Raw genomic sequence first — 24,108 nt, 5'->3', positions numbered from 1 at the left:
AGATAGTTGGAGACTAATTAAACTCAAGCACAATGTTTTAATTCAATGTTCAAGGACTACATTTAAATTTAATGAGGTTTGGATTTTAGAGAAATAACTGATTTTAAAAATGATGTAAATCTCAAGCTTCCCAGAAGTCTTGGAATTACTTAACATCTTAACCAGTTAACTCTACAACTGTAATCTGTGTGCCTGTTATTTCAATACTGGCTAGTAATAGTACCCACACTGACCACACGTGGTATGTTTTCATTTCCCTCAACAGTACTTCAGACCTAGACACTGATGAATGACTTTGTTCTCACCAATAAAGAAGCCAAAGACGGCATTAAAAATTTACCCCGATAATGTTTTTAACTATTAAGAGAAAGAAATTTTGAGAAAAAAGGGATTACAAACTTATTACAACTCAGATATGTTGTGTGGTGAATTGTACATTCATTATACATTGGGGGCTGCTTGAGTAATACGCCCTTTCCTCTAAGCAAGCTGGTTTTGTACATTTTGTTGGTGCAATCACTATATTTCAGAGACTAAGAGAATACAGCCCTCAAACAGAAGCTTATTTTATTCATTTTCCTAACACTGTACTTGCCCAGTAAACACTGGCTGATTCTATGTTATTGGGCTGCTCATCCAAATGGAGTGATGTGCATTCTAAACCTCACAAAGAGCAAAGACTACTAGTGTGACTTCAACACATCAACACCTGCTGAGAGCCATTAGCCAAGTAGGTATGATAATTTCCTTGCCTGCGTACCCCATGTTGCTTAGAGGAAGGACTCGTGGAAATGGACTTGCCTTGGACATTTGCAGTGACATTGCATGTATGCTTGAGTAAGGTGACCTTGCTCAAGGACCAGGGCGGATCCGGGTTTAGGGCGGATCAGGTTTTAGGGAGTATCCCCCTCCTTGGGTTTAGGGCGGTTCCAGGTTTAAGGCGTATCCTGCTGATTAGAGCCTGGTGGAGTACGTGAATTTTTCCCCAGAACGTGTTTGTAGAGGGCCGGTGTGAGTTCGGGAATAAAGAATTGCTGTTTGAATCTACAAAGCTGTGAGTGGCTCGTGATTTTGTGCCCAGCCAGACTGCGGCAAACACCTAAGGAATAGAACAAATCTTATATGCTCCTAACCCTGGAGTATCTGACATACTGATGAGTTTGTACAATTAAGGGGTTAATAGTTAGTTTCTAGTTAGTTGACTTGACCTGCATACACAATCTGTTTTGAAAGCACTCTAAAATACCAGGATTTTCACTAGGACACTTATTCCACCAAAATTTGGTCAGGGAAGAACAGTGTTTCCAAGCAAGGCTCTCCAATGAGGCTAACATTTTAGGAAGTATCAAGAACAACTTTCAGGGCTGAGGTTGTGGCTCAATGGTAGAGCACTCACCTTGCATGTGTAAGGGTTCAATCCTCAGCACCATATAAAAATAAATAAAACAAAGGTACTGTGTCCAACTATAACTAAAAAATAAATATTAAAAAAAATTCAGATAATAAGGTAGGATTAACAACTTCCTTCTCTTTTGGGGGAGGTACTGGGGTTTGAATCCCCAGGGAAGCTACACCAGTGAGCTATACCCCCTGTCCTTTTTATTTGTTTTATTTGTTGAGACAGGGTCTCACTAATTTGCTGAGGCTGGCCTCTAACTTGTGATAGTCCTACTTTGATGTTCTGAATCACTGGGATTACAGGCATGCAACCCCACACCTGCTGAGGATAATTTTTTTAAGAGCATATAAGAGCTAAAGAATGTTTGTATCTGTTGAAAACTGCACATCAGTAGAGATCAAACTGCATATCAAGAGGTATAGGAAGTAGTGTACTAACTAACCCCTACCTATGATTCTGAGGAAAGCAGTCAGAATTTCTCAATTATAGAATTTCTAGAAGGGCATGTATCAGTGTGTTAATGATGGTGCTGCAACTTTTTTCTAATAAATCCCTTAATTTTTTATTATAACTTTGAATATAAAAATTCAATTAATGATGACTTTCAAGCAAGGAAGACTGCTTCTACTTTGCATGAAACCTTAAGTGAAAACACTTAAGATTTGGGTCTCTCTTCTAGATGGTCCACATGTAAGCTGTTGCAAATCAGAGGTATAAGCCTCTGAACTTGAGCTCCTCTAGTATAAGCAAATGAATGTCATCTCTGGAATAGGGTAACACCCAATAAACTAGAAGAGCTGAACAATTGTTGACTTTTTTTTTGTTTGCTTCTTTCTTTTCATTTTTTATACCTGTTCTTCCCTACCTTTACAATTTTTGTTATAATTTGTTGCAACTTCAATGCTTTATAGATTAACTGTATTATAATTCAATTAATCTGTAATAAGCTAATATTTTAGCTTATTATATTGAATGGGAAATAAGTCCTCTTGTATAGCCATGAAATAGAAAAATAAAACAAAAAATAGATAAATAAATGATACATTTATTCAGATATCTGCAGACCCCATCTGCTTCTGCTGAAATCAAGCCCCAGAAAACAGAAGTCAATGAAATATAAAGCATGATAAAGAACAGTATTACTGAATATTCTTCCACTTGCCCAACACCTTCAATGTGATCTGGTACAAACTTACCTATAAATCCCTGTCACCTTAGTGTAACTGAATCATATTCTTTGAGAAAAGGAAGAGAGTTGAAAGGGACTTTTGTTTTCATTTTACTAAGAAAAATAATCTTACAGTTTCAAGATGCTCTAGCAAACAAAAAGCCCCAATTCTTATGCTTTTTCCCCCAAATACCAAATTTTATTTATTTTTAACAAATCTATATTGTTAGACAGTAAGCTAATGAAAATAAGTTTATATTTTGAAAGGAATAAGAATTTCTATGCTTTTGAAAACTTTGATCCCATAGCAGAATAAAACAGGTGCCACACACACACACACACACACACACACACACACACACAAAAAAAAAAAAAAAAAGAGTAACAGTGTATATGCATTAGTAAGGAATAAAAAAAATACTGTAACTTACAGTGCCCTCTATCGACACATTCAGATACACAACCAAAAGGAAACTGCCACAAACTTTGTTAGGAGGAGCCTAACAGGAGGTCATTAAGAATGCACTTGTAGCTGGGCATGGTGGCACATACCTGTACTCCCACTGACCCCAGAAATCGAGGCAGGAGAAATCTTAAGTCTGAGGTTACACAAAGCAACTTAATGAGGCCCTAAGCAATTTAACAAGACCCTGTTTCAAAGTGAAAAAATAAAAAGGGCTAGGGATGAAGCTCAGTAGTAAAGTACTTCTGGGTTCAGTCCCCAGCATCAAAACAAAAAACAAAACAAAACACTTGTAGTATATAGGCTAGTCTTTAAACCATTTCAGAAATAAGGTAGGATGCTGGGCAAGGTGGCAGATACCTGTAATCCCAACAGCTTGGGAGGCTGAGGCAGGAGGATCATGAGTTCAAAGCCAGCCTCACAAAAGCAAGGTGCCTAGCAACTCAGTGAGACCCTGTCTCTAAATTAAATACAAACTAGGGCTGGGGATGTGGTTCAGTGGTTGAGTGCCCCTGAGTTCAAAAGAAAAGAAAAGGAAATGATTAGGAACTATAAGAAATAGGGATAACTGACATTACCTTTTAAAATTGAAAAGCATAAAATTGAGGTATATTTTTATATCTGAATGTTAGAACTTTCCTGTTTTAAGAATTAATTTTTACTTCACACATCACTAAAGCAGAAATAAGGCCTTACCAATCTTGGGAGTGCCATGCCAGTAACTGAACATACAAGTTTGACTGTTTGTCCATAATGGATGTAACCATCTCTGACTGTGAATTCTTCTCCTTCTGATTCATCATCATCCACTACAGAGGATAGAAAAAGAGATCAAATAATCATCTTTTAGAATTTATTATCTGCATGGGAAAATGACAAAAATTAACATACCCATATAACTCATTATCAAAAGTATTTAACAATGCACATTTTAATACTCACAGAGATGAATGTAAAATGCTCCCCACTGCTGTGAACTGGCATGGAAATTACCTCCTTCTACATGCAAGTATCTGGTACTAACTGTCTGGGATCGAAGTCGATTAAACAAAGCCACCTTTGTTCCTGAGGCAATGCATACTGCAAAGGAAAAAACAACTGCTGTTTATGTGACTGGGTGGTGGGAGTGAGAGAATAAGAAGGGACTTCTGCTTGGCAAGTTATGACTATTTATTATAAATTAATAAATATATAAAATTATATTATAAAAATATAAAATATAATCTGAATCAGAATGCAGATTCTGATAACAAATATTTTAGTCTGATAAAGTACAGATAACACTGAAAAAGGTCAAGTTAACCCCTATTAATAATGTTAAGCTAAATGATATAAAATATGTTCATAGAAGTCATTTTAAAATGAGACCTGCACAGTATGCTTAATGAAAAATTATAGGAAAAATCATTTTTAAAATAATAGATTATAATACCATTTACATATTTAAACCATGTGTACCTAAATTCACTGATGAAAAAAATATCATTGAAAGAAAAAAGGCCTGTGTTCTACCCTACAGAATATAGGCATAGAAAAGCATTTGCCTCTGTGTGTTGTGATTTTAGAAAACACTGCTGTCTTCTAAAATACCTTAAATGTTGTACTGCATGAAACCTATCATAAGTAAATTTTTACTTACTTCAGATGTGTAAAACAAGTAAGTTAGGAAAGTTACTTTCCGTGTAACTTAGGAAAACATTCTGAAAGTGAAATATGTTCTCTGCCTTCAAGAAATTAATATTCAATATAAATACAGAAATTAAAGATGTTAAATAAAACTATGTAATTTGAACTGAAAATAGCCTGAATACCAGACATTATATGCCTCCTGATACAAGAGACACATGATCATCCGTGAAGTAGTCTTGCCCTTCAGCAACAACAACAAAATAACAAACTTAAATCTTATCAAGATTCTAAGATTAACCACATGCAAAATTTCTCTTCTGAACAAACTTTACAGAGTCTGCTGTGTCTCAGCATCCCCCAAAGCCCTTGTGCCAATGCAAGTAAAATGATTAGATTATAAGAACCATAATTTAATCAGTGAATTAATTCACTTGATGGATTAATAATCTGAAAGGACTGCTATTCTGAATGGTAACTCTAGGCAAGTGGGGTGTTGTTGAAAGAGGTAGGTGACTGGGAACAGCCTTTGGAGACCATATCCTGTCCCCTTGGCTCTTCCCCTCCTCTTTGCTTCCCAACTGTCCTGAGGTAAGCAGCTTTCCTGCTGCCCTTCAGCCATGGTATTCTGCCATATTTTGAGCCCAAAGCAATGGAGTTCGTTGACAATGGACTGAATCTCTGAAACCATGATCCCAAAACTTCTACTCAAAAGTTGGTCTTATGGAGTATTTTAGTCACAGTGACACAAAGCTGACTAACACAAATGGTTTGCTTAGGAGGTTGTAGCAAATTCTAAATCATGCCCCAACTCTTGATATGTGATCACCTTTGCTTGCCTTTATAGCAGGACTCCTGCTAAGGCAGTTTAGCAAAGATTCCCCTACCTTTGATGTCTCTGCTCTTTGTATTTTTCCTACCCATTGACCACCTCACTTTATTCCATGGCTATACATCCCTACTTGACTATTGTATTTCAAAATTGAATTCAGTTCTATACTTAGGTCTTTTTTCCCCTATAGCATTAGTACTGAATGAAATCTGTCTTTCACTTTAACTACTGTCCAGCTGTTTTGGGCACCAATTCACAAAAACACATTAAACTATACCTAAGGGATGAAATTAGCAAAATCTGGGATGTGGAAATCATCAATGGTTAAAATCTTTGAACAAATATACTGCAAGGCAGGGTGTATGTTAAAGAATACACAAGGACATCTCCACACAATATATATTTTAATATCCTGAAAATTTCAATTTTGATTCAAGTCAATTGAAAACTGACATTTTGGAGACTATTTTAACTTTGAACACAGACTGTATATGATGACATTTTAAAAAAGTATTTTTTCTTAGAGTTGTCTTATATATTGTTTTTATGTAATCATGATACTGTAATTATAGGAGAACATCATCTTTTACAGCCACACAGGGATATTTACAGATGACATAATGTCTGGGATTTACATCAAACTAAAATTAGAAGAGAGGAAAGTGGGTCTAGGGTTGGGGTACAGCTGAAAATAAAGTGAGATTTGGTCTGAAGTAAGATTACTATTGAAGTTAGAGGAGAACACAGGGGTTTTATCCTATTATGAAACTCTGCCTACATTAGTGTGCCTGAAATTTTCCACAATATTAAGTAAATGATGATACTAATAAGAGCTGGGTAGAATAAAATATATCCACCATAAAAGCCCATGAGTGCATAATAAAACAAAATGAAATTCAGGCAAACAAAACCAAACCACTGAAACCTCACTGTTTCTAAGAATACTACTATACAAATTAGAAAACAAGCATTTATCCTGCCTTTTATTCTACTGACTGCATTCTGAAGCAAATACTTGATATGGCAAAGTTCTATGTAGAAAAAACTTGAACAAATGCAGGTTAGGAATAAACAATTGGGGGAAAAAAAATCACCATTTGAAGCCCTTGATGAAGTAATGGCTACGATAGCCATTCGGTTACAAATGAACTTACTATAACAACTGAACTTACTATAATCAATCTAACCTGACAAAAAAGGGATAACCAGATATTATATGCTTTCTGATCAGATGAAAATGACCAGCTTGCTTGCCTATTTATTATTTACTCACGGTTCCAGACTTTATTTATTTATTTATGGTCCTGGATATTGAACCCAGGGGAGCTTTACCATTGAGCCACATCCCTAGCCCTTTTAATTTTTTTATTTTGAGACAGGGTCTCCCTAAATTGCTAAGGGCCTTGGTAAGTTGCTGAGGTTGGCCTCGAACTTGAAATTCTTCTGTCTTAGCCTCCCAAGTTGTTGAGATTATAGGTGTGCACCACCATGCCTGGCATCAACTAATTTGAAAAACTCAACTACCAGTTTATAACATGAGAGACAGAATATAATCAGCGAAATTCAGAATATGGGAAATTCCACAGGAAAAATGACCCAGTTTATTCAGCAAATAAATGTCACAGAAAAAAAAAATGAGGGTAAGATAAGAAACCATCACAGATTAAAACTTGCTGAACTTTGTTTGGATCTAGGTTTGAACAAACCAAGTGTAAAATGAAACAGCAAAACAAAAAAACAACTGAAAAAAAGACACTGAGAAGACACTGATAAATCTGTACAGAGAATGGATATTAAATGGCTTGAAAGTACTGCAGTCAACTTTGTAAGATGTAATGATGTTTTAAAACAAAATTATGTGTTAAGAGTCATTACTGCAGAAAATTTGGTTGAAAGGACAATATGTCTGAAACTTACATGAAAACATTCTAGCAGCTGGAAAAAGAAGTTTCGGTGGTGATGAAGAAGATGAAATGAAATTGGTAAAACTACTGAGGTTGGGTGAATTATTAAATCATACTTTTTTCTCCCTTTTATATAAATTTGAAAATTTCCAAAATGAAGTTAAATTTTAAAAAATTGTGCACAGGTACTGACATGTACAATTCAAATACATAGCATGTATCTTTGGTAGTCTAGGAATTTGCTGATGAGACAGCAATCTCTGCTAGAGATGTTAAAATTTTGATTAGGTTCTCAGGATGGCATTCGAAAGTTCATTCAATGTTTTTTTAAAGAGGTACTTTTGACATTCTGGGTCTTTATCATAACCAGTTAATTTATCAGTTCTTTATGGAATGAGAACTATCTTGGACACTACAGGACATTTAGCATCACTGGCCCAAGACATCACATGGAAACATCATCTCTTTCCTAGTAACTAAGAATGAAAAGAAAATAAATGTCCCATTTTCTTTAATACGTCTAGGGAGCAATAAGAAACCATCTCTGGTTCAGAACTACTTCATTAGACCAGGCGCTACCAGGTACCATCAATAACAACAACAACAAAACACCCCAATATGACAGGCAGGCCCAAAAGTACTAGTAAGGAATGAATTGGCCAGGCACAGTGGTACAAACCTGTAATTCCAGTGGCTTGGGAGGCTGAGACAGGAGGACTACAAGTTCAAAGCCTGCCTCAGCAATTTAAGGAGGCCCTTTCTCAAAATAAAAATAAAAAATGGCTGCTGGGGATGTGGTTAAGTGGTAAAGCATCCCTGGCACCCCCTCACCCCGCGCGCGCAAAAAAAGAATAAATTGGCTACTGAAAAAGCAGTGTCTTCTCAATTCCTGGTGGATAAAAAAAGTGTGTCCTATCAATTCCTGGTGAAAGTTCAGGAAAAAGAAGAAAACTCAAGTGTACATACAGTCAGCATTCTTCAATGATTGCTTCTTTTTGGAAGGTTTGGAGATGACTTTTATCCGTTTGCTCAGAAACACGCCAATGTCATCACTGTTGCCGTAGAACATCTTTACAGACAGCATGAAGTGTTTTCTCTTATCTGAATCAGATATATACAATGTTTTTGCTGTGCAATAGTTCTGTGAAAGAAAAGTAAAGTATTAATAGCATCAAAATCTTACTGGTTATATATCTAAAACAGAGGCCATGACTAGGTTTGATCAGGTTTAAATGAAATCATTCCAATGGGCAGCCAGCCCACAGGTCAACTGTAAAAATTATCAAAATTGATCTCTGAACAGAAAATACAAAATCTTCCTTATGAAGTCAATAAAATACAAAAACCGTGGCGGCATATAACGAGCTCTAGCAAGAGGTGTGACTCTTCCTAAACCAGCACTCAACAAGGACAAGCCATGTTTAGCTCAAATACCAAGAATTCGGATCCCAACCATGAAAGTGGGACCAGTTCAAGTCAGATACCCATACCGTGCTTCTGGAGCTGGAGATGAACTTGGTCCCCCACAGTGATATGGAAACTGAACATTATACAGGAAGCTGTATAACAAAGTTTTCAGCACTTTCAAAAACAGCAAGGATACTTCAAAATAATGCTACTTCAATTATATTTAACAGCTCTAACACCTTTCCTATTCCCTTGAGCCCTAAGGAGGTACATAAATTACTGACATACTTTTCCTGATAGGGTAAAATGATACTCTAAAATATATATTTTTTAAAAAACCCAAGATTATGATTAAAAAGTGCCTCAACTACCTCTGCTGTGTGTTCCTTTGAAAAAACAGGGCAAATGCCACTCATTTAGGAAACAGCCTATGAGTTCCAGGCTTTTTTTTGTCTTCAGTTTTACTAATAGGCAGCATTAATAGTACTTAACAATACTGCAGTAATTTCTGTTTCTCAATAGTGAAAGCTACAAAAGAAAATTTAATACTCCATACTCAAGTTTTTATACATTCAAAAGTTGGGAAAAATTTTTGGGAAACTGCTCTGCAGGAGGCAAAATACGACAACACTATTAATAGTAAACAAAGAAAATAAAAACAGTACTTTTCAGTCACCTAGCTCTTTTCACGCAAGACTCTCAGAAGATGACACATGTAGCTACTATGTCCATGGGTTCACAGCACTTTTAAAAATGACAGCACTAAAGGTCAAATTAAGCCCAAACAATGAAATTCTACAACACAAGGTGAGGTTTATTAAAATGGGTACCAATGCACTAAAGCAAATGGTAACAAGAAGCATAAAAATGAAAATGTTTATCTAGATAAAGGGAATTGTATTCCAATGGGAAAGCTTAAAAATGTTAAAATCATTTAATTTTGAGTGTTAACCTTAATGGATATGATCTGTATCAGGAAAGAGAAAAATAATGAAATCTAGTATAAATAGATTGGGAAACATTTAAGGAAAAAGCAAAGCAGGCTGGGGCCTCAGACCTACAAATAAAGGACTTTGTTTAGAAAAAGTACACATATGTATCTCCTTGGAAAGAAAAAAAATATAGTCTTAATTACAGTAAATGAGTCAGCAAAAATCATACCTTTATAAACAAATAATTAAAACAAATAATCAAAACTTTATAAACAAATAATTAAAAAAATCAAAGGCCATTGACAACATACTATTCATATTCCATGAGAAAAAAGGAGAAAGTCACTGACTCGCAGCAATAGCACTGATGCTATTGGTTGGTTTGTTTGGTATTACCTCCATGAAAGATACTCTGATGTTCCCAAACTAACTGAAAATCCATAATAATGTTATGAAGAAACCTGATCAATAATAACTACAATGAAACAAACAAATAAAGTAGATTTGAAAGTGGCTTGCTTTAGTACTCACTTTCTGTAAAATGACTAAAACTAAATTTGAGAATACAAATTCCCTAGCTTATATCTTCCATATCATCCTCCAGCCTCAATCCCTAGTGCCAAATACGACACAGCAAAACCAAGATGTTCAAAAAAGATGTACTAAACAAGGAAATGGCCTCTGTGCACTGAAAAACATTCACATAATCATTGAGACCAAAACCATTTTCTGAATTTTAATATTAAGGGAAAATAATAATAAATTCTAAATGACTAAATAATTATTTATCAGTACTCAGGCACTAAGTAGTTCCTACTTTCTAAAAACACAAAATACAATTAGTAAAACTAGTGGATAAATTTATTTCCCTTGAAAACTGTTTGAAGAAAAACCTCTAAAAGTTTGACTAGTGCTAACGCTTGTCTTCTTGTCTATAGCACAGCTCTGCTCTGCATTGCTGTTAGATAAAGTATAATCTTTATGATCCAGATAAAAGTTCCCCACCAAGAATTTGCCTGTATCACTGCTAAGAAGTAGTATTTTAAAAAGATTAAGAGAGTAAAACATTACTGATGATGCATTTTCATTGATAACATTCCTGACAGAAGATAAATAATTCGCTTCCTAAATTCATCAGCCTCCTAAAACTGTAGCTAGTTGCAAAAATTTTCTGCCTATCACCTTTAGATGTCAACAGCTGAGACTACAGATATGTGAAAGGAATATTTCTGGTTCTGATTTATATATACAATAAATTAGCCACTAACAACCATTAAAAAATCACTTGCATAAAAATGAATATGGAAACTACATACTGGTGCCACTTTTACAGGGAACCAACTGCCTTGACTTACCTTTCCTTCCAAGTTCAGCTGCTGCATTTCTTGGTCACTATTGCCTATTCCAATAAATGCACATGGCTGAGACTCTTGCTCAGAACAACCATCGCGTTCCATTTGTTCTTTTTTTTTCTTCCATCCACTGCCCATAAGATATACACAAGGAGGAGGACAAAAAAACCTAAAAAATAATTGGGGAGGGGGGAAAAAAACCCTCAAAACACAAAGTAATTAGATTCAAGACATTTCCTTTTCCTGAACAAATAAAACAAAAACCACATTGAAATGGTGCTGAGTGAATCCCCTAATGAAAAATTTCAGTGAAGCCTTTTGTTATGCAAATAATCACGTCCACAGGATAGAAATAAAAACTTCCATATCTGTTCAGGTTAAAATACTGAAGTCATGCATTTGGTTAGTCTATATACTTCTTAGAGCAGAAAACTTTTCATATAGCTCAAAGTTTAAACTACTTGAGTTCAACAAATCAAATAAATATACAAAACCTGACATCCCATCATAGAATCTGTGATTACTAATTGAGGTCTACTCAAACTAATATAATTAGCCAGACGCAGTGGCACATACCTGTAATCCCAATGGCTCAGGAGGCTGAGGCACTAAGCAACTCAGTGAGACCCTGTCTCTAAATAAAATACAAAAAAGGGCTGGGGATGTGGCTAAGGGGTTGAGTGCCCCTGAGTTCAATCCACAGTACGTCCCCCCACAAAGAATTATTAATACTATTATTTCTATGTATATTACATTTAACTTTATTTGCTAATTCACCTGGGAAATAGCATTTAGAGCAACACTTCAAGTATAAATTTTTAAAATATTAATAAAACTAAATAATTAAAGATTGAAAGCAAAATGAATCATTGCATGAGAGCTCTGTGAAAGCAGTGTTGTTTGTGTTCTATGTATCTTACACCTGGAACATCTTGTGCACTGTACATAACTAAGAAATAATACATACAAGAGGAATAATATACTCCTTTCTTCCAACTCAGAGACTAGTAGCAAGTTTGCTTCTCTAGTAGCCCAAAACCACCCTCACAAATTCTTCCTACCTAGAACACCTTCCTTATAATATCTCTGGCAATTAAAAAAAAAATTGTTTCAAAGCCTAGTTCAAACCCCATATTTTATATAGCTCAGGCTATGAATCCAGTCCTTATGTAGGTGCAATTCACTTTTGCTCAATTATACTTGCTGACACGTATATACATTAAAACATTTGTGTCATGTTTTTCCCACAGGCCTGAAAACTCAGAAGGGGCCACGTAATATAACTGAATGAACCAAGTGTACAATACACCAGTAGAAACTATCCTTTAATTATCCAAATAAATAGGTTTCTTCTTCTTTCTAAAAAACAAACAAAAACAGTCCTCACAGTAATTCCTACTTTTTGGATAGTTATGAGTATAGGAGAAATGTTTCTTAACTCTGTTAATTCTACTGTAAGAAAATAAGAGCTTAAAATGCAATGATACTCAGCTACTGGTGTGTGGCTCTAATTGTAAGAAAACAATAGCGAGTGGCCAACTGTGTGAATATAAACTCATTCATTGATGAATTAAGAATATGTGGGCCTGGTATTTGTTACACCTTCTGTTTGATAGGCATCTGAAATCAAATTCTGTATGAAATTCCTATTTTAAAATTTGGCAAGCAATTTACACTTATTTACACTCCATGGACCAAAAGTGGGCAGACTAAACGTAAAAACTGTTATGCACCTGTATTCATGCATACAGATGCTGTGTGCACAGACAGTAGCAGGCTGGATGTGACTTTGGACTTCCTACAGGTAAGAAGTATAACTTCTGGTTTGCTTCCCCCTGAGAATCTTCTACAATATCCAAAGAACTGACTCAACATTCAGGATGGCCACTTTTTTCAACACTATCAAAACTACTTCAGAAGTAATTTATAAAAAGTAAGCTCAGTTTATTTAATATTCATTATTTCTTCAAATTATTTATAACATCTTCAATGTATACCAGACACTGGGAAATTAGTGGTAAAATCAAACAAGCAAAATAATCAGATAAAATTCCTGTCCTCGTGGAAAGTATACTCTAAGAGACACAATAAAAAGGATTAAAATAACATGTATACTCTGTTAGTTGGTTATAAGTATCAGAGTGGGGGAAGCAGGGATAGAGTACTGGAAATACGTGAAATGTGAATCACATTTAAGGACTTGACCTTACGTCACAATCTAAAATCATGGGGATGTTTGAGAACAGTGCATTTCCACAGAATGGGGAGCAAGTGCAAAAGGCTCTGAAGTAGGAACAAGGATTGACAGTGGGGAAACAGAAAAGCAGCTGGATGGAGAAAAGGGGGATCAATAGGAGATGAGGCCAGGGGTAATGATAGACCGAGTGGGCTCTAGAAATCAAATGGAGTTAAGGAGGGAAGCCTCTGTAGGCTTCTCATATTTATCTAAACCAAAAGAAGAGTACCTTTCTCTATACACACTGAAGGCATGAATATAAAGGTCACAGCTTTGGTAGTGTGTCCAGTTTCAGGTCACTCTAAGTTTGGAGGAATGCCTAGATTAACTGAGCTAGTTTTGGAGTAGGTTCAGATTAAGTCTACATCAGGGATTGTTCTGGCTTCTAATGCTGGGAGTCACCCAATGCTTACCATGGAACAAATCCAGATACTTAGGCTAGTATGCTCTGAGGAGGCTGACAAAGCATCAATTTTGGAAACTTTCAAGTATTTTATTAAACACTAATATTAAGACTCTTTAGTAAATTGGCACACCAGCTATAAAACTTGAAGAGCTGAACTTTAAGATAGTATAGCAAATGTAGCAATCAAATCTCAAAGAGTCATCTCAAAATATATTTTTATTTCATATCTGAAAAACAGAGGGCTAAAACAATAAAAGAAGGAGTAGTCTTGTTTTTCTCAGGAGTGCTATGTCAAAATGCATGAAAATAACAAGGTATGAATTAGGCAAATAGATAAAACAAACAACAACGACAAAAAAACCTCCTGCTAGGCACAGTGATGCAGGATTATGATCCCAGTGACTTGGGGGTGGGGTGGGCGGGCTGAGGCAAGAGGATTGCATGTTCAAGGCCAGTCCCAGCCACTGAGCAAGGGCCTAAGCAACTTAGTGAGCCCCTATCTCAAAATGAAAATAAAAAGGGCTTGGGGATGTGGCTTAGTGGTTAAGCACCCCTGGGTACAATGCTCAATACCCGGCTTTACAATCATCTAATAAATCTAAGAAAAAAATGAAGACTCTTTAATGGCCTATGAGATGACCTTGTTTATATATCAATCCCTTTTCAGAAAAGCTGTGATTAGAAAACAGCAAATTGAATATAATCTTAACATTGAGAAGATTTCTATCGAGAGCTGGTAAAAATCATTTCCTAAATATCCCAACATTGCCACTTCCCCTAAAAAACAAAAACAAACAAACAACAACAACAAAAATCAGTGAATAAATCAAATTCTCATTTCCATAAACTTCAATAGTAATACAGCAGTCAATTTAAAAACATAACTGGGCACGGTGGCACACACCTATAATTTCAGAGACTAGGAAAGCTGAGGCAGAATGATTGCTAGTTTGAGGTCAGCCTCATCAACTTATTGAGGCCCTAATAAGCAACTTGGTGAGACCCTGTCTCAAAAAATATAAAAAAGGTTGGGAATGTAGCTAGTGTTAAAGTGCCTCCTCTGGCTTCAATCTCCAGTACAAAAAAATAGAGTGTGTGTGTGTGTGTGTGGGGGGGGGTGTACACACATACACAAAAAAAGGAATATAGACAAATAAATTAAAGGGAATAGGGATGAAAACAAAAGGCCATACAATTGACAGGAGAAAAAATTAAATAAATCTCTATGATAATATATGAAATTAATGATTTTTTTAAAAAAATGAACAATTGGTCAACATGAACTAAACACTCAGTGAGGAGTTTAACCAGTAAGGAGTTAGCTTGAGTTTAATAGCTGCTATAAAGATTCAATGAAACAATGTTGCCTTTCTCTTCTCATCTTTCCTAATAATTCTAAACAACTATAACAATGCTTTTCTCTGCCACTTGGTGGCGATATACACATTTTATATTTTAATTTCATAATTCAAATAATCAGAGAATGATTCAACAAGTTTTTCCTCAAATCTCAAGAAGAGATCTGGGAAACACCTCACAGAATCAAAGGTGGTTTTTAAATTCAGTCCAATATGTACAAGAAGTTTGGGCAGACAAAAATCCAAACTCCTGTCATATCTTTTGACTACCTTTGCTGAATCATTAAACTTTGATGGTTATTCAGTTCCAAGGGCCACATTCAGAACCTTTTTACATATCAGTTACTCCAATTATTGCATTTCCTATTATTATTTCAGAATCACAGTCTGTCTAGAAAGCTTTATTGTTAATTGTCTCAAAAGCCTATTAACTATTGCTAATTACTTCAGAATAAAGTTGAACGTTAATATGTCAAATGGCATATTAATATTTCCTCTTGAGAAAACAATGTTTTGGGTTTTTTTTTTTTTTTTTGGGGGGGGGTACCAGGGATTGAACTCAAAGGCACTTAACAACTGAGCCATACCACCAGCCCTTAAAAGAATTTTTTAAATTTGCAGATAAGGTCTCACGAAGTGGCTTATTGCCTCCCTAAATTGCTGAGGCTGGCCTTGAACCTGCAATCCTCCTGCTTCAGCCTCTGGAACTGCTGGGATTACAGCACACACCACTATACCCAGCAAAACAATGTTTTAAAAAGTTTTATTTTTGTCTTGGTAAGACATTCTTTACTGAAAAATTAAAACCAACTACTAACACAAACAGGATAATGGATGTGCTATGTAAATAAGTATTAGTTATTAGGCATAAAAGCTAATATCAAGAATAATTTTTAAGAACATTTTATTAGAGCATTATAGTTATGAATAGTAGTTGGGTTCATTTTGATAAATCCGTACATACACAGAATTGGATTTCAGTTCATGTTCTCCACCTTTTACTCTTTCCTCCTTCCTCCCCATTCAATTTTAAAATTTCAAATAAAAATTCCTGTCCAAATATTTGTAGTATCACTCACTGGAGTTATTTTACATGCCAAAGAGCCATGGCCAAACAGACTGTGCTCATGCCTATGCCTCAGCAACTCCTCAAAAAGACCTGAACCTGAATGGGCTAGGCGCCAAGGCAAGAGGATTACAAAAGTTCAAGGCCAGCCTCAGCAACTTACCAAGGCCTTAAGCAACTTATTTGTAAGACCCTGTTTCAAAAGGGGGTGAGGGGAAGAGCTGGCCATGTAACTCAATTATACTACAAAGTGTCCCTGGGTTCAATCCCCAGTACCAAAACAAAACAAAATACAAAAATAAACACCAAAAACGAACCTGAACCTGGATGAGCAAGAGAGCAAGCAGTGAATTAAGGACCAGTCAGACCTAATCCTCAAAAGAAGCCTCCTCAACAGAGTTGCCAGTTACCTAGCATTAACAGTTCTTTACTAGAATACTTTTAAAACATCAGGTAAATTTAGTGGGTTTTCCCCCCTCTATTGCAAGGTAATGTATGCGGAGTGGGGTGGGGGTGGGGTGGTGTACCAAGGATTGAATCCAGGGGTTCTTAACCACTGAGCTACATCCCAGCCCTTTTTAATATTTTATTTAGAGACAGGGCCATGCTGAGTTGCTTAGGGCCTCACTAAATTGCTGAGGCTGGCTTTGAATTAGTGATCCTCTGCCTCAGCCTCCTGAGCTGCAGGGATTACAGGTGTGTGCCACTGTTCCAGACTCACTCATTCCTTTTAACCCAAGTCCCAAATCTGCATCTTCATTCTTTCTCCCATCTCACTTTGGTGCCTTGAAAGTAAATCCAAAAAAATCTTTAAGATTCAAGAGACTATTGAAAAAAAATTTAGGAATCAAGTGAAAAAAATAAAATGGGTATAGCTTGGTGCTGGGGCACATGCTTACAAGTCTGAGGGCCCTGGGTTCCCTCCCTCATACCTCTTACCCCGCAAAACAACTGCATCATAAATAATGATTATTTTGGACACGAGGACATAGCTCCTGGGTAGAGCACTTGCTTAGAGGATGGGACAAAATCTTAAAGTCCAAAATTAAACACAAAAATATTGAAATTCATAATATTGTGAAAATTCTGTTAAAGATAACTTTAATTTAATTTTGGCTAATCAACTTTATAGATAATTTCTGTAGTGACAACAGTCAAGTGGTATGAGAATGAAGTTTCTTTTTGATTTTACAGTACTGGAGATGGAACCCAGGGCCTTGGGCTTGCTAGGCAAGTTGTCCATCACTGACAATATCCCAGCCCCCCTCCCTGTTTCTTTTTTGAGACAGGAGTTTTGCTATTTTGCCCAGGCTACCTCTAAACTCTAGGGCACAAGTGATCCTCCTGCTTCAACCTCCTGAACAGCTGAGACTACAGGCATAACACCTCCATGGCATGCAAGGGCAGTTACTCAACAACAACTAGAACAACCATGGGAGAGGACCTGGAGCTCTTTACAATGGCTCCATTGCTCAACAAACTAAGCTCAGCCAGTTTTAGGATCAGGAGTTTGTTTAGCCTTCTTCGTTTAAAATGGTACTTTGGGAGTTACATTTGTTCATAAATAAACTACATTTTTTTCCACCAAAAAGAAAGCTTCTTTGTGAATCAGCTAATATATCATTGAAACACTTGGGAAACAGTCAAAAAGAAAACTTGTGGATTACTTCATTTTGTAAAATCAGAGACTTAGCCAGATGATCTTCACTAAATTCTCCTGGCTTCAGTATGCCACATGTTGCTTTGGTTTTCCCCTTCAAGAGATAAATCCTTTTCCCCTCTCTTGGTACTAAGCAAAAAACCCAATAATAGAAACCATCCTCAGACATGAATATTAACCATCATTTACAAATTTATGATAACTATAATTAACTACCTACCAGGGAGGAAAAAAGGTAAATCTTACCTTTTTTCATTTCCATATGACTTCTGTGCAACTTTTGCATGAAGAATAAGTACTGTTTGATCTCCTCTCTCTTTTAAATAATTTCGCATGGCTTCCCTAAAATCAAATTACAAGTTACTACTATTACATTTTTATTAAATTTTGATAAAATATTTTATTTTTCACTTTGCTTTGTAACAAGAGGGTTGCTTGTGATACTTTTTAAACAAGCAAACTTAAAGACAGAAACAATATAGAAAAATCTGTGAATGAAACTTGAAGAACAGTACATACTATTCCTATTCAACTCTAAACTTTGTTTTTTAAAGAACAGACTTCTCCATTCTTTGGTATTTATCATGTGGAACAAACCTCAGTTACAACTTTTAGAATAACTAAAATCAACATTTACACTGGTTAAGTGGATTTAAATAATTTATAATCTTGCTCCATCCCCACCTTTCCTCCTCCAACTGTTAAAATCAATGGTTTTCATTGAATATAAAAGCCATATAAAACATTAAGTCATTCACATTTATTATTATATGACCCTAAAAAGGCAATCCCATGTAAGGACTAAGAAAAGCTTATCATTTGCATACAAATATATATAATTATGAGAAGGATATTGCTAAATGTATAAAATTTAATGAAGCCTAATTCAAATGAAAAACTGGATTAATTCTGAAAAACTACAATATTAAGTCCTTCAAGTACAAGCTATTCTGACTACACATTTATTAAGCAAATGTTCTATTAAAAGTTCAATGTCTTACATACATTTACTCACCCAATTATCTTACCAAATATTATAAAGAATTAAGCTCTACAGAGATTAAATCATACCAATTATGAATCAACAAATCCCAATTCTTGAAGTGTTTTACACATCACCAAACAAAAGCCAAGATTATTTCAAAGATATCACCAAGAAATACTGTCACCAAATTTAAATGCTATTCTATTTAGATTGCAAGGGAGGACAAATGTAAAACACAAGAGAACGTCTACATAATGAGTTATTAAATGTGAGGAATTCTAGTTTTATAGCACTTACACAAAAAGTGGCCTGGGAAAAAATCATTTAATCTCACCCAGCCTGTTTCCTCTTTGAAAACTGGAGCTCTAACACCATCTACCTAACACAGCATGGCTGTTTGGATCAAATGATATATCCTATGATAGCATTTATATTTACTGACTGAAAACAAACAACTTGTTAGTTATAAGGCACAGCAAATAATACCAGAATATAAATAAATTAAGAACTATTCTGTACACTGAAAAGGAACTCAAGGTCAAAATGGTAATGGAATATAATGATTGAAACAGTTTTGTATAAAATGCGCCACAATAAACAGATGCGCATGTAAAGGAGAGGGTGCATGATAGAAAACTATGTGTCAGGTAAAATTTCCTAGAAGAGCAGAACTCTAAAGGAAAAGTAGACACAGGAAGTGGGAGGAGAAGAAAAGAAGGCATTCTATTCACAGACTTGGAGTAGTGTGGTCCAGGCACAAACAACCTTGCACACTGGGTCCAGTGGGATACCAACTGAGGAGTAATACAACCACAACAAGGAAATGCAGTAGCAAATGTTTCTTGAGTATTTATTATGTGCAGTCCCTTAACTAAGAACTTAGCAGTATTTCATGTAATTCTCATAATTTACCAAAATGTGTTGTTAATACCACCTGGACTGCTTTCCCAAAGTTTTGCAATGACTAAGTATAGTCAGGAACTGAAATAAATTCAGGATGATTATGATTTGAGCTATAGCAGTGAATAATGCTTATGAAAGGGATAGTCAAATTATGAAAGGCCCTCAAAACTGGACGTTTATAAACTTAAATACCAAGTATAAATATCATTCAAATATCATTTCTTATCAAATGATGACAAAAGTTGTAGAAGGTAATAAAATTGTAAGAAAACTAGAGAAAAACATAAAACATTAAAAAATCTACCCCTTTGTGAATTGGGACAAGATCATAACTCAATTTTATCTGAATCTATTATTAAAAAAAAAACTTGCTGTGGAATTTGGATTTTTAATCAAGTAAAGGCAATGAGAGATCCTGCAGATTTTTAGATACGTAATTAATTTCCTGTTAGTTAATACTAGAGAAAGGACTAGAAGACAGAGATGAGACAAACATGTAAAAAAGGCTGTCACACTAAGACGATAATAGGATGTAGTAGGGGAAAAGTCAGGAAAAATAGTTAAGAACTCTTTACAGCTTTTGTTATGGGAAAAGTAGATGTATATTAATAGGTTTTGTTGACAAAGGCCTCTGGTCTTCCAAGTTGGAAGTACTCAGTACGCTGTTATGAACATACTTCTATAGGTCAAAAGAAGGGTCCATGCTGCAAAAATGGGGTTGACTGGTATGTAACTGTCAAGCAAAGCCACAAAAATAAATGAAATCTCCAAAAAGGTACAATGCAGACAGAGAAGAGTCAAGAATAAATGTATAAAAGGAAATGGAGAAGAACCAGTAATGGACTGGGGTGGTCAGCTCAGTGTAGAACATTTGCCTAACATGTGCAAGGAAGGCCCTAAATTCAATCCCTAGCTTCTCAAAAAAATAAAATAAAAGGGAGAAAGAGGAGACAGAACTGGTAGGAGATAGAACTGAGACTGGTATCTGATGCTGTAGAAGGGCCCAACTTCAAGAGAGGGGAGCAATAAAAAGGTGAGGTATTAGTAACAAGAACCTAAGTGATGCCAGCTAGGAAAGGAAATAAGGTGTGTTGCTGGCTGCAAGTATTTTACTTGTAAAATGACAGGATATTATGATATCTAATGGGTAAGAAAAGAGGCATAAATATTTGGAAACACCCACTAGGGAATGGAAAAGGAAGCTGACAATGGACAGGTAAACCACTGACGATCAATATTAAAGGAGCAGCTAATGTTGGAATCCAAAAACAATGGTGCCAACTCCCACTAACACTCCAGTGAGCCTGCTGGGTATTAGACAGGATGACAATGAAAGCACAGTCTGGAGAAAGCCAATAACCTGATAAAATTGGCACAAAAGTTGCTGGCAATAAAACTTAAAAGAAGTTGTTATTTAGTTAAAAAGAAAAATCTTTAGGTGCAAATGAATTTCCCAAATTATATCTATTTGCATTTATACTATCTATTAATCATTTAACAATTACCTGATTATATGTTTATCAGTTTTCATGTTTACTTTTCTTGTCTTCCCAAATAGACTATAAAGTCTTTAAGGGCAAGACCCATATAATATTCGAGGCAGTCACAAATTCTTTCTATAAAGATATTAATTATAATCATCAAGAATTAAAACTTCTGTACTAACAGAAGCCAACAACCTCAAGGGTGACACACTATGCATACTTCAGAAATGGGGGACGTGTTAAATAACTCTCCTATAATAACACTGAAGATCCAGAATTCAAACCTAGGCATTTTGGCTCTTGAGAACAAAATTATATTAACAAAAAAGTTTTATTGGGTATGGGGGTGCATGCCTTGTAATGCCAGCTACTCTGAAGGCTGAGGCAGGAAAATCCCAACTTGGAGGCCAGTCTGGGAAACTTAGATCTATCTCAAACAAGTTTTTAAAAGGCCAGGGGAATGGGGGGTGGGAGTTAATTCCAAGTGTGCATGAAGTCCTGGGTTTGATCCCCAAACCCACTAACAAAATAAGGATAACAAAGAACAGGGCTGGGTATGGCTTGGTGGTACAGCACAATGCCTACCACAGTGAGGAAAAAAAAGTTTTGTAGTAGTTAAGAGCACAGATTTGTTATGAAACATGACATGTCTGAATCTTAACTGTCATTTACTACCCCAGCATTTTCTCCCTTGTGAAGTAAATCGAGTTACTGTGGGGGAAAAAACTTAAAGTTAGCTCCTACACAATGACATACAGAAGTGTCAGTGTATTCCAACTATTGCCATTATTTCCTTAGAAAAGGTGCTTCAACCTCTTGTTAAAAACTACACAAGGGTATGAGGGTACGTAGAGTGGGGACTTCCACTAAAGCTTGGAGAACATACCTGGAATTGGGATTAGGGTGATGATCAGGCATCTTATCCAACTTGAAAAACAAGTTCTGAAAGTACATCAGGAAAGCTGTGTACCTCTCCATCTTCCCACTGAAGATTTATTGAGAATCTACTATATTGTGCTAGTTTCCAGCACTGGAAGTGACTATTTGTGATTAATGGAATATTAAACATTAAGAATTATGTTCACTGTCAATTAAGAGCTTGGAATTTACTTTTTGTACTTTAAGAAGCCATTTAAAAGGATGGTATACTCCATAAAAACACAAACAGCAAGGCCCATGGAATGATGGCCCATATACTTTTCATCCAAGTTGAGTAGGGTTTCTAGCTCAGCACTGTTAACATGCTGTACAAAGTAATTCTTTGCATATTACAAAATGTTTAGCAGCATCTGTAGCTTCTATCCAGCAGTAGCACCCTGCCTTGTGTTGTGACATGCAAAAATGTCACCAGATATCGTCCAATGTTGGGGCAGAGGTAGAAAGGGGTGCTGTCATCCTTTTGAGGACTACTCAAAAATATTCCAACAATAAGAAGTCATATCATTCAATGTCTTTTTAAGAAAAAATGGGGGTAATTTTAGTATTAGAAAAAACACAATGCAGGACCTAAAGAATGTTTATTAGTAGAATTGCAGGGCTGGGGATGTGGCTCAAGTGGTAGCGCGCTCGCCTGGCATGCATGCAGCCCGGGTTCGATCCTCAGCAACACATACAAACAAAGATGTTGTGTCCGCCAAGAACTAAAAATAAATATTAAAAATTTCTCTCTCTCACTCACTCTAAAAAAAAAAAAAAAAAGAATTGCAGTAGCCTCCCTCTATGTACTGTTTTCTTTTTTTTAAATGTATTCTACTTTGTAATATATGTAGCAGAAAGCAATTAAATTCATATTATACATACAGAGCACAATTTTTCATGTCTCTGGTTGTACACAAAGTAGAGTCACATGACTTTCTGTGATTTCACCCATATACCATAAACTGACTTATCTGACTCTTTAAAGAGACAGACCAAATTTACATAACCTTTATTACAGTATATTATTATAATTGTTCTAGTGATGATTGTTAATCTCTTACTGTGCCCAATTTATAAATTGAACTTTATCACAGGTATATATATATAGGAAGAAATATATATAGGATTTGCATGGGCTGGGGATGTGGCTCAAGCGGTAGCGCGCTCCCCTCGCGTGCATGCGGCCCGGGTTCGATCCTCAGCATCACATACTAACAAAGATGTTGTGTCCGCCGAGAACTAAAAAATAAATATTAAAAATTTTCTCTCTCTCTCTCTCTCTCCCTCTCTCTTAAAAAAAAAAAAAAAATAGGATTTGCTACTATCCTCAGTTTGAGGCATCCACTGGGAGTTTTAGAACTTATACCCTAAAGACAAAAGAGGACTCCTGTACTTAGTTCTTTATAAAAAAAAACATTTTTGATCCCTGGAGAGAATAAAAAAGTGAAAGGAAAGTTGTAAAACAGAATGAATAATGGCATCCTAAATTTTAAAATCTATACATGGTTGACATTTTCAATACATTTTTACAAAACTCTTCTCAAAACTGGACTTGAGGGAAGTTGAGATCTCAGAAATATCAGCTGGCCTCTTTAATCTTGTACTTCAGAATGCTGCCAAAAGGAATTCAAATTTACACATGTGCACACCAACTCCTTCCTTCCTCCTGGCAAAATCCCATAAGGAACTACCCCATTTTGTCAGATTCTGGCAGTTTCATCTTTTACATCATCTCAGATGATGCTTCTTGAATTGAGCTTCACCATAGTTATGGTGGAGTGTGCCCACTGAAGTTTTACCAAAACTAGATAAAACAAAGTTAAACCAATTCTTTCACAGCAGGACTATTTGGAATCTCAGGTGAATTTTCAAGAAGGGGATATTTATATGCTATATTTTCTGAACTATTTGATCTGACCCAAACCTCCTTGTTTTTCCCCCAAGGAAGCTTACTGAGAATTATGGCTTCCTAAAAAGCTAGTTGTGAAATTGATAATTTAGGGATAGTA

At 35.7% G+C, this 24,108-nt stretch overlaps 1 protein-coding gene across 9 annotated transcripts in view; it reads right to left on the bottom strand.

The window, feature by feature from the left end:
• The window catches only part of RBPJ (recombination signal binding protein for immunoglobulin kappa J region), a 216,375-nt gene that overhangs the window by 10,392 nt on the left and 181,875 nt on the right, over nucleotides 1–24,108 (bottom strand). For 8 of the 9 annotated variants that reach the window (XM_081302933.1, XM_081302931.1, XM_081302936.1 and 5 more), the window contains 5 exons: nucleotides 18,056–18,151; nucleotides 11,087–11,252; nucleotides 8,359–8,533; nucleotides 3,973–4,110; nucleotides 3,727–3,839 (listed from right to left, as the gene is read on the bottom strand). In XM_081302933.1, coding sequence (XP_081159059.1) covers nucleotides 3,727–3,839; nucleotides 3,973–4,110; nucleotides 8,359–8,533; nucleotides 11,087–11,252; nucleotides 18,056–18,151 — 688 coding nt within the window. Of the gene's footprint in view, nucleotides 1–3,726; nucleotides 3,840–3,972; nucleotides 4,111–8,358; nucleotides 8,534–11,086; nucleotides 11,253–18,053; nucleotides 18,152–24,108 lie in introns of those variants that run through there. The other variant, XM_081302938.1, reaches the window with a different exon arrangement.

This window comes from Spermophilus citellus (genome assembly GCF_964194105.1).
Source record: "Spermophilus citellus genome assembly, chromosome: 8".
Classification (NCBI taxonomy): Eukaryota; Metazoa; Chordata; class Mammalia; order Rodentia; family Sciuridae; genus Spermophilus; species Spermophilus citellus.
This window is presented reverse-complemented; position numbering and strand designations above follow the sequence as displayed.